The 12,309-nt window shown below is 39.9% G+C and overlaps 1 protein-coding gene across 3 annotated transcripts in view; it reads right to left on the bottom strand.

Annotated features, from left to right (window-relative positions):
• Positions 1-12,309, bottom strand: part of LOC117403690 (adhesion G-protein coupled receptor V1-like) — a 184,882-nt gene that overhangs the window by 80,348 nt on the left and 92,225 nt on the right. For all 3 annotated transcript variants that reach the window (XM_058987310.1, XM_058987321.1, XM_058987332.1), the window contains 6 exons: positions 9,600-10,007; positions 7,776-7,960; positions 5,167-5,419; positions 3,984-4,123; positions 1,106-1,266; positions 86-186 (listed from right to left, as the gene is read on the bottom strand). In XM_058987310.1, the coding sequence (XP_058843293.1) occupies positions 86-186; positions 1,106-1,266; positions 3,984-4,123; positions 5,167-5,419; positions 7,776-7,960; positions 9,600-10,007 (1,248 nt within the window). The remainder of the gene's footprint in view (positions 1-85; positions 187-1,105; positions 1,267-3,983; positions 4,124-5,166; positions 5,420-7,775; positions 7,961-9,599; positions 10,008-12,309) is intronic.

The following is a 12,309-nucleotide window of genomic DNA, read 5'->3' as shown; positions in this document are numbered from 1 at the left end:
TCCTGAATATGGTTTGATATGTGTCTTTTCAAACACAGCTGACGCAACAGCAAAGCCTCATCCTGCAATCTGTGAAGTCACTCACCTGAGTCCCCAGGCAGGCCACCATCATGTGCATGAGGAGTTTGGCAGCAAACATTGAGAATCTCGAGCAAAACAGATGGGACAAAATGGCCAGGGAAAATCCTGTGGAAAGAAACAGAAAAATACCCATTTAAGAAACACTGCTCTTCTGGTGTAGGTCAGGGGCTCCAAAACTTGTTTTACCTGAGGCCCACCTGTTCATTTGCATTAGGCACTGCGGCCCACTATTAGCACTGACAAATTAAAAACATTTTAAACCTGTAACACAGTAAATAAACTTAATCTAAATTGTTCTTTTTTCATTTGAATCTTATTTTTTCTTCATTAGGATTTTATTTCATTTTCATATATATAAAATGCATGTCATTGCTCCCGCAGCCCACTTGGGCCCAGTTTGGGAACCCCTGGTGTAGGTAACTGTTCTAAACACACCCATAGCTAACACTATTTTACTGGTCCCTTTTTTTAGTTAACTAACTGTTAATAACATTCTGTTAAAAAAATATCACCAAGTTTTACTAAAACAAAAAAAATATAACTGAGAAGAGTGGTCCTTCAAACCATACTTCCTTTTTTTACCATTTTCTTGTCAAGCACGTTGCCCCTAGACCTCTTAATGATTTTTGACTCTGAACTCAGTGAAATGGGTTTCATTTTCTTTAAAGGTGTTTTGAATGCAACAGTACTTTCTTTAAAACACTAACTTAATAAACTTTCAGGACTTCCCATTATAACCTGAATATTCTACTGTCATAAAATGCATTTCAGTTGACAAATATTGTTCTTTAATGAAAATCCAGACTGCATTTTTTCATTTGCAGCACAGAAAGGCCATGCTGTATAAGATGCTATACCATACCTCTCTGGGCTTTACAATGCTTACCTTTGCTTTACCATGCTTTCACTGTACTTTATGACACTTTGCTATGCTTTTACAACAGGACATTTTTACAAGGCATACTCTGGGGTTGTTTCTACAGTATCCAGTGTGTTTCAGGGCTTTAAGTTTTGTAATACACACCCGAAATGCAGATGAACCCTGCAGTGTGGAAGGCCTCATTGTAGGAGGAGAGGTTGTCCGTCTGGGCGTAGGCCGTGTAGATGGACAGGTGTGAGCAAGCACACTCCACGAAATTAGCAGTGTCATCGACCACCCGGCAAAACTGAGTGTCCGATAACCAGCTGGGAATTAAAAAATACACAGATATGAATACACAGAGAGGCTTAGGTGGAACAGTTCTGCCTTCAATTCTAGGAAAAGAGGATTAGTTCAGGATCCACCATCTGCTAAATACGGGCCGGTTTCACATGCTTACAAGCTTTGCTGGTGCATATTGCTTTTAATCTTTAAGGCACTGTTGTTGGCCTTGGACATTCCTACCTCCCCTAACTACTTCCTCCCTCCTCACTGGCCATGCTTGTACAATCTCAGAATGCTGAAGACAGGCTTTCAGCCAAACTTACAAGTCAAACAAGACAGTGTAGTGCTCTCTGTAGAAGTAGCAGGCTTCTATTCTTATTAATCATTACTATCAATGCATCAGTCAGTACCTGTTAGATAACTGACCCTGGCTACAGTTAAGTGTCCAGAGCTGAAGGGGCGGGCTCTAAACGAAAGGCAAGATCAATAATCTAAAGATAATATAATGTGTTTATGAACAAGGTTCTGTAAACATGCCAAATACTACACAGACTTGTATCTTGTAAAGGTAATGGTAGCTGCAGAGGATACTAATGCTGTTATAAACTAAAAACATAAGACATTATTTGAAATGTGTTTTTAGTATTATGGACTCAGATTCTTTAGGCTGCTTGAAATCTACCCATGGGATACTGTGCGCTCTACTTAGAACCCGATTGCGTGAGACAATCCGTGATGTTTATTCAGTTTAGTAATAGAAAATGCAACATTTCCTCAATTCCCCTTTGAAAAACTGAAGAATGCAAAGCCCCAAAACTAGTATAGAGCAACAGCTTCTATGAGTACAGATGTTCTAACCTCCTGTAGGGGATTGTATTCAGAAATGAAGTGTTGATGATTATCAGGCTTGAAAACGAGCCACATAGCAAACTGACTTTTATTATTATTTCTCTCTTCAGATCGACAGCAAATTGGATTTGTTTATGATAACTATCAATATAAACACCCCATTTACTTTAGGCACAGGCAATTAGAACTGTATTTCTGACCGTAGTAGAGGATTGCTATGCTTGCATTGTTTCCCACAGGCAGTGAAATGTAAATATAGAACACGGATTTTGCTGGCACGCCAACTAGCTGGGATCATGAAGGTTCTAAAGTGCCCCACAGTATACTTATAGTGCCCTTTGAAATAAAGTCACAACCTTTTAATATAAAAAAACACAACATAATGAAGACCTACATGATTCCCTTATAAGATTACCACAATACATTCAAATGGTTTTTTTTTTGCAGTTTCTCCATGCTTTTCCCATGGTTATACTATGCATTTACCACAGTTTACTATGGTGGGTCATGTTTTTAAATGTGCTTTTCCATACCTTTCCGAGGTTTGCAATGCTTACCTCTGTTCTTTCACTACTCTTTATTATACTTTGCTTTACATTTACAACAAGAATTTAAATCGATTGCAATATCAATATAAAAAGCCCTAGCTAACAACCATGTACATTAGCAGTGGCACATGCTACTAAATCCAAATCTAAGTATAATTGTATACGTTCCAATAAAGCTACAGTCTTTTTTATTACTTTTCTCTTACATACTGTCCTCAATCTGGTTTTGGTTACTGGTTATTTTAAAAAAAATCCTACATAACAATACAAATCACATACATTGGTTTCCTACAAATGTTTATGTAAAATAAAACAGCTTTAAAATGGTAGCACAACATTATTTCAGAATTTTACTGGAGTCTGAGGCCTGCGTCTTTAATTTTCTTTTATTGTGTCTTGTTATCCTCATGTTAATGGTCTGATAATAATGGCAAATGCTTCTTTTATCCAATTTGCAATCTTCAAATCAATAATGACTACTATTTAAGGAAAGAGCTGAAAGGGCATCAGTGGAACGTGGCACCACGAGCAACACATCGTGTTCCAGCAGGCAGAGGAGTTTTACATGGCTCAGCCTTGTAATTGTGTTTCAGAGATATCATAAATATAAACGCATGGTAGACTCAAGTCACAGCAGTGCACACATCAATTGCTTGTAACAGACTTGCACCACCCTTTGTTTTAAAAAAAAAAGAAGAAATGAACTGTGATGGAAAGAACTGTAGTATCATAGCTTCTATCATTTGGTACTGAAAAGTCGCTCTAAGTCTAGAGTCTCCATAATTACAATGTAATCCTGGAGTTCAATGTATTTTAGTTTTTTACACGTCTGCACATTATCTGCTTAAAATTTGTTTCTGATTCATGCTGTCAGTCCAGAAATCGACAGGCTAATGTTGTAAAGGTTTAAACAGTAAACTATAAAAAAAAGGTTTACTTGATACATTGTAAACCACTTTAATTGCGTTATCTCGGTTAAACAGACATTTACACAGCAGGTTTAAACATTGAATCTATAGAAGGGCAACTCTGGTCATGGAGGACCATTCTGCACCAGATTTAACAGGTACTGTATAATGAAATAATTACCTGCTTTAAAGAGGGAACACCTGGTTAGAACAAAGACCTGGACTGGAGCTGCCCACCCCTAGTCCAATCCATCCAGTCCTCAGGTCTGGAGTCCTCCAGGTTTTAAAAGTAGCATTTAAAAATGAACTGACCTGGAAGTAGGTTCAATTGGTTCTTTTAAATAATTGAGGGCACATGTGGAACAAAGAGCAGGAGGTCTGTGGATCTTGAGGACTGTTATTGCACACCCCTGATTTACACCCTGAAGACACTAGTCATGATTCAGTGACTACCTTTCAGCTGCCTGGTTCCAGAGAAGGCACAGAGATTGGCGTGGCTTGATCCGGCGTTCTGCAGCATAGATACGGTAGGTAACCTCGCTATTGTCTGCAAGAGGGCGGGAGCCACGGCCCTCTAAGCTGACAGAAAAAATCTAAAATAATAAAAGGGAAAGAAAAGAGAACTTCAGAATTAGCAGAACATTTAGCAGTGAAATGGATTAAAACTAACTTTCTCATTGGGGCCTAATACTATGCACTTGTTTTTCTATGACTTCTTGTTACATTGCTGCCCCCTGCTGTCCAATTCAGAACTACACAGCTATCAAAGGGGGATGGCACACATCTGTAGGGCTCTATTGGGCATTTTAGAATAAATACAGTCATCCGTCGCGTATCCGCCCGTCACGTACCCGCCCGTCACGTACCCGCCCTAACTGTTTATCTGCCATGATCAATCTCTTCAGCAACGTTAGTTTATTATTGAATAGAGAAAATTACTTCAGAGATTGTAGATCCTACCAAAGTTTTCGTACACTGTGTTGTATGTGCTCTGTGCGCTGCCATTGCTGGTAGTGTCACATGAGCTGTTCAGTGTGTTGATATGTAAATAAATCCTGTTCGCCTGCGGGGCGTATCAACGTCAACCTCCGTCTCGATCTCCTGCCTGTCACTCAGCAGCGAATGCAAGAGCAGACGGCTACTCTGTCACAAGCATTAATACCCTGTATCTTTCTAAACAAGAGATTTTGGGGCGCTCCCTAATAAAAGCTGAATCTCAAAACAATAATTGAGTGAATATAGTAATTGTTACAGCTGTGTATAATGGTACTTAAAACAGGATTCATTTATCCATCTTTTTACATATCCACCCTTACTCTGGTCCTACTGCAGTCAGATACGCGACGGATTACTGTAGTTGTGTTTAATTCCTTTATATGTTAATAAATTAGATCAATTACATACAACATTACTAAACTCCTTCATGATTCCTTCACCAAGCTTCTGCTGCAGCAGGACGATTCTAGCACACTATCACTTCAGACTACAATATTGACAAAGTCAGCCCACGTGATCTTTGAAATGACAGTTCTGAGTATGAAATTACTTTAATCCAGTAAGCGCTGTCAATATGGCTTTCCTTACATGATGTGTGATCATGCAGTTCAAAGCTCCATGCGGGTATTGCTGCACTTGCCTTGTTGTTGAGGGCAGTTGGCTTACTGCTGGTAAGGAACCACTGCTGGCTGCTGTACTCAGTGAACTGGACCTTCTCACAGCTGGCTATGGAGACGTCACCAGGGACCAGTGAGGGGACCTCCAGCAGAGCCTCTGGGACCCGCAACGAATCCCCGTTCTTCCCGTTGAACTCGTGTCCATTGATCTGCTGTGGATACCAGTGGTAGGCTTTGATGCTGATGTACGGGCAGCTGTCTAAGATGGTCTTGCCCCTGTTGTATAATATAATAGCACTGTCATTTAATACAGCATTAAAAGAGTTAGGACAAAAATCTCCTTAAAATATAAAACAGCGTTCTGGCTTATTTGGGATGTTTTGCTTTTGTTCATTGTATATATAGTCCTGTCAAACCACTGACTGTACTGGATTACACTTAATAGGAAGGAATAGAAGAATGAAGCATTTTTACAGTGACCCCGTGCAAAAAAGGGAAGCTACTTTTCCACACACAATTTGAGACTGTCTGTCTGTGTGAATAAGAGCTGCCTGGTCAGTCAGGAAACCTTGCTTAGAGGGCGTGGGAAAACGTGTATGGAAGGCGAGGTTTATAAGTAAACGAAAAACATTTGACATTTTTAAAAATGGTATAAAAAAAACCACCAGTGCAAGGATGATGATAGTAGGAAGGTTTATCTATTTGACTCAAGACCAAAATCAATGCTGTGCTGCTTTGGTTGTGGAAATACAGATTCATATATTATTATTATTTATTTCTTAGCAGACGCCCTTATCCAGGGCGACTTACAATTGTTACAAGATATCACATTATTTTTACATACAATTACCCATTTATACAGTTGTTTTTTTTTACTGGAGCAATCTAGGTAAAGTACCTTGCTCAAGGGTACAGCAGCAGTGTCGGGGACTGGGGATTGAACCCACAACCCTCTGGTCAAGAGTCCAGAGCCCTAACCACTACTCCACACTGCTGTTTAATTTATATGATAAACAATTGTTTAAAAATAAATAAATACTGGACATACAGTACTGATGTGTGTATTCGTTTGTTCCTCCCATAGGCTTTAGTTTTTACAGTTTGACCTCAATCAAAGTGGCTTATATATGTTTAGACTTTCAGATACGTATTAGTCATCTAAAACTGAACATTGGATCAGCCATTCCTAACCATCCTTCTCTAAGCACGCTATTAATTAACAGAGCACAAACCACAGGGAGCTGATCAACAGCGTTCCTTCACACGTTTATCTTGTATCTGGATATTTTGACTGCACAGTTAAAACTGACTTTGTTTATGACAGGCGACAGAAACAAGCTGTTGCTTCCCCCATGTGTGTTCGGCTTTACAGCCCTCTGCATGTTCTTCATGCTCTGTTCTGTAAACATTCCCCTCTCTTGTCTTCCCATGACGCAGACTGCCCGGCGTCACTGGGAATTTTATTCTAGATGTATCAGCAACATTTGATAAACCTGATTCAGCAAAGACCAGCAGCCACTATTTTACATTGCACCTCTAATGGCTGCTGCTGAAAACTCTACCTGAGCGAAAGCACTAGTCTGTTCTACAGCTGACCTGAATGTGCTAGGCACACCGCTCACAGATTCCTAATAGCCCAGTATTGGGATGCGTCAGCTAAAGCAGGAAGAACAACTAATTAATTTTCTTCAGGTTGGTGTCAGTGGATCGGCAGGTGGCAGGCTAGAACAGAGGGGCTCAAGTTTGAATACCATCTGGTCACAAAAACTGCATATATAACCTGGCAGATGTGGTTTATTGAACTGCACCACTTAAACAGGGCGTGATATCCTTTCTGACTTCATGTAGTTTTACTTGCTGTCATTAACTATGTATAGGTCTAGCTAAGCTTGATTTATAAATGCTTCGGTAATAAGGTAAGTCAGCAACACCTCGCACGCTGGTAACAATGAGTTCCAGGCGGCAGTCCTGCAAACGTAGGATTCCATGCTCCATATCTGCAGTCTGAACAATAGCATGTTATAACAAATGCCCATGAAAATTGTTTTCAAGATTTAGCCTTAAAAGGTAAGCAGCTTTTTTTTGTTCAGCTATTTACTCTTTAAACCGCTTCTGGTGATGGTGTCACCATGACATGTATTCACATGTTCTGACTGGGAAACAAAGACAGTTGTTTACACCCACAATTTATTTCTGCGTTAATCGCCAAGAACAATCTTGTTTTTATGTTCTGCTTTAATGCAGCCGTTATGTACTCAAACACAAGCTTTGTTTTGATTTGATTTGCTCATTGCAGTGAGTGAAGACACACATGCTGTGCGTAGGATCCTGCTTTCTGATTGATCAAGTAGACACACGTTTCGGTTATTATGTTATTCAGTGCTTTTAACCAGGACATCATGATTGGAACAAAAAATGATATACAAGAAGAAACACATTAGCTAAGATAGCCGTGACACTGTATTCCAAACACACACCAGCTGTTCTTTAACCATTTCAGAGCAGATTAAGCATGGATGGGACTGACTGCTCAGATTGCTGGCAGCTGATCATGTCAAAGTTCTAAAATGACAGCACAGCGCGCAGAGTGAGTACACGCTAACACCCAGGTGCAAAGAAGAATAATCTGTACCTTTCAGCCTGCGAGCCACACTGTGTCCCAGTTAGCAGAGAAAAGGAGAACCTCTCTGCGATTTCCGAGAGCTGACTCAGGCCCCGCGTGTCCTTGCGGCTGGGATTGGCCATCGCACACAGGATATCGTAAGTCAGGCTCCTGCTGGTGTCCCCCAGAGGGGTCTGCGCACCTTCCGCAATCACCTAAGTAACAAGTGGTGCATTCCTGTTTAACATACAGACACACCGACAGATCTACCCCCAGATGCTGATACTTTCAATAGCTGTAGAATGTCTAGACCAAATGTTATTACAATTCTATTACAATTTTAATAGAACTTTTACAGAAGTTCCTTGGCAAAGTTTGTGACAGTTGCCTCAGGATAATAATACTTCGTAAAACACATGGCATTTTAAGAATATAAAAAGCAGACATGCTTTTGCAAATTGCATGTACACATCCAAGGTGATAAATTGGTTTAAATGCCAAAGCATTCTTCCAGATTGAGAACAGCAGACACTAAGACACTTAGAATTGACAAGTCTGACCTTTTTCATCCACAGCTGCCTGTAGATACTTGTAATGCGTTCTATTAAATGTTCCAATACTTAGCACACTCTGATTTCTTTCAGCACTAAAGAGTTTATTAGCTAGGATTTATAGGATAAAGTTTTATGTTTCTCATATTAGTTTGTACTGAGCTACTCTGTTGTGTGTGTGTGTGGTATTTATAACAGACAGTGATGTCGCTTTTGTATTTTAATCAAAATAAATACATACATACCCATGCCAAGGGTCTATATAACACATTATAAATCACTTATGAGAACTCAAGCAATCATTGTTAAAGGTTTGGCAGAAGCCCAGGACATCTTATCATGTGTATAGAGGCCATGCCTTCCTGTGCAAAGAACAATGTGCAAACTTCTAAAAGAAGATCATGATGTTTGGAACCACTCCTCTTGGTTCTTATTGCAGTTACTCACATATGATTGGTCAGAGCAGTTTCTTGCTGGTTCTGTGCAATTCAAATGGTTTTATTTCTCTTTGTACGCTCGGCCATCACCCAGAAGAATGTGAAAAGGACTGTCCTTACCAAGTTTAATTACAATTGAACAAGTGGTTCTCAAGATACAGCTAAATCTCAGCCACAGAGAATATTGTTTCATTAAAGCAGGTAAAAATAGAGAGTAAAAAAATACATACTGCCAGGATAATGTAACATTTTAGACTGTGATTAATCCTGTTCTAAACAGGGTATCATATGAATAAACCATAATGATACAGAATAGATGCCATTTTAGTTTTCTAGTCAAATGATTGAGGTGGATTATTATTTTTGTTTTTCATAGAGGAATTTGACTCGAGAACAGAGGTTGGGATCTTGAAATTAGAACTGAATTATATGTATGACCTAAAATATTCCCCTGCTAACTAACCCATATATGTTGTTTAAAACAGGGGTGTGCACAAACCCAAACCCCAAAATGAACTTAAGTATTTTTGAAATTTTCCTTAACATCCTTTCGATGATCAAAATCACATCATCTGAAGTTTGCCAGACGATATGATGCCAGAATGTCCACAATGCAAGTGGTCCTGTGTGACGAAAAGGGACTGCTATCCTGCATTAAGCATGTGTACACACTGAGAGCAGACACTGAGAGCAGACAGTGAGAGCAGACACTGAGAGCAGACAGTGAGGGAAAAGGATGAAGAATCACACTGAATGCTACTCATTCCTGTGGGATCTCGATAAACAGATCTGCAGATTTGTGAGGATGATTGTGCTCGGACCATGGTCAACAACTCTGGCAGTTGCACACCTTGTGAGACCCTTACCTTCTCTAATACGTTAATCACAGCACTCAGCTGCTCCCCTGTCACCTCTGTCATGATCTTGCTGAGCAGGCTCTGCAGGACTCGGTTCAATATGCTATCATCCAGGGGTTGGTACAGCTGCTCCACCAGAGCCCACACTGCCTGAGTCTCTGGGTCTGACACGATGGTGACGTTGGCAACACTAAACTCGGGGTCGACTCTGGCGCCCCCTGTGGGGTTATACAGGACCACCTGGAACCTCTTGGGAAGGGGATTGGACGAGGCCTGGTCAGGGGTCAGGGTAATGTCCATCAACACACTTCTTTGCCCAGCTTCGAAAGTAAGGACCCCCTCAGATTTCACAAAATCCATCCCCGCAACAGCTGGCAAGATTGTAGTGTGTCCCACTGTCTCAGCTTTCTTGAGCTCCTGTGTAGAGTAAAGGGGAAATCATGTGATATAAACAACACATTTCTTTCTGTAACAAAAATGTATACTTTCATGCATTCCATAAATCATTGCATGGCAAACAATTTATTTTTAGTAGCCAGTACACAACCCTATTCTTCATAGAAGAATACCTTTGTTTTGTGTGTGACTGCAGATGATTTGATGTCATTCTCATACTAAACATTGTTTCTGGGTTAGATGATTACTTGATGTGAGATGTCATAATACATTGAAAATAGTTGGATAAAATCAGACTGCTGCATTAAGTAAACATGCACAAAATGTAGAAGAACCGCTCTGCACAATATGTTATTTTTTTATTTATTGCACTTGCTAACCAATGTCACAGCAGCTAAGGCAGATTGCCATGGAAACTGTTCACTCCCATTGACAGCTACAGGACTCGTCATAATCTTGGGGATAGATGGAGGCTGTCCGTCAGTCTGTATGAAACACTTGAGAATTTACATACACTGCTGTGCAAAAGTCTTAGACATGTTGCATTTTTCTACTCTGCATTATGAGCATCAACAATTTACTCAAAGCCTCCAGTAGTGTTTTCTACTATTATAACAACCTTGACTTACATAAAGAAGGAAAAACATTGAGTGAAATAACTTGCTTAAAGGATGTGTTGCAGTAAGAATCCCTCTGTTAAGAAAGGGGAACAAGACTAAAAGGCTAAAATATGCACTATGGAACAATGGTCAAAGGTGCTTTGGACTGTTGATGGATGGACAAATGACACCTGTGCCTTCTGCCAGTTCTGTTGTCAATTCAACTAGTGGCAAACCTTTAATTTCTTCATTCACCATCTCGACAGTAAAGCGTTGTATAGCGTAAGCTGTATTTAAAAAAATGTCTCGAAACCCCTCTGCTGTTTGGGATTTTTTTGTTAAATGCCCACACAACCCAAAAAAAAAGTTGAATGCAAACTATGCAAGCGACTCGTATCATGGAGGCATTACCATTTGACAAGTGTAAGTTCATATAATTATTAGTATTATTAACATTTTAGTAGTAGTAAAATGTGACTGATAACCTGCATGGAACGGTGACTGTTAAATAAAGCTTACTGTATATGTCGCAAGCAGGCTCAATTATGTGTAAATATTTTTTATTTAAATTATAAAAACATGATTTGTGTTCTATGTAACATACTTTTAATCTACATGTGAATGTTTTATTCCATTTATATGGATTACCTGTAAAATAATAGGATTTTCAATCAAATATGGTGACGTCACCAGTAAATTATGCAAATTAGTACCATTGAAGGTTCGAACATTCCTTCAGGAATGTGTTCTGATAGTCAAAGGTCAAAATGTACCCTTCATTGCAGCCCTAAACAGAATATACATTTTAATTGGCGGCGCCCTCTGTTTTACAGTTTTGGTGACAAATCCCGAAGTCATGTTATCTTGAACTATTTTGAATACCCCCAGAGTAGCAGTGGAAATGGTTACTGGAGCACCCAGAACCCGTGGAACTAGCTGAAAAAAACATCTCATTGTGACTGATGAAAGGCACCAGAGTGATCGGCCACGCAGCACTTGTTTACAGTATAATGATCTAACATTGCCGGCAGCACACAGCACAGGAGACGGTGCCAAATGGCTCTGACCTTAGCAAAGCTATCCGCCAACAGATTCGTCAAGCCAGTCGCTTGTGTTTGTGAGCCAAATTCAGTTTGTTAGTGCAGCCCCCAGCACACACTAACAAGTACACAGAGCTCAAACATCACAGGCACCACTGAAAACAAAGCAGACTGAGCCCCTATGACCGTAATTACTTCAAAGTCAAAAGACATCATTTCTAATGAGTGTTCAACAGGTGGAAACTCAGGTTAGGTCACTGGTTCAAATCGTGCTCTAATTTGGACATGCTCCATGTACACTGCCAGCAGCTGAGCTTCAGATGCATAGGTGGTGTTCTGTGGGAAGGCAGGGCTGATTTGAACTCAAGCACGCAACAAAACATCTGGACTTATTTAGAGTTCACTGATGCTAATTACTAGACTTGAACTATTCAGTGGATAGCTATTCAGAGCACCCAAAATACTGTAAGAAATCACTCTTAAGAGGAATGTATTTCTTTTTAGTAGAGTCGATTATAGAAAATAATAATAATAAAACACACAGTCTGTGCCAGGACGTCTGGGTGCATACTTTGAGGTGTGGCTGCTAGAAACAGTTGAGAAGGTCGTCTTTGATATCCCATTGCACTGCAATGCCAGCAAATTCTGTCTCTGGCGCTGCAAAGATGAATCTGTAAAAGCAGA

This window comes from Acipenser ruthenus, chromosome 2 (genome assembly GCF_902713425.1).
Source record: "Acipenser ruthenus chromosome 2, fAciRut3.2 maternal haplotype, whole genome shotgun sequence".
Classification (NCBI taxonomy): domain Eukaryota; kingdom Metazoa; phylum Chordata; class Actinopteri; order Acipenseriformes; family Acipenseridae; genus Acipenser; species Acipenser ruthenus.
Note: the sequence above shows the minus strand (reverse complement) of the source record. Positions and strands in the feature narration are given on the sequence as shown.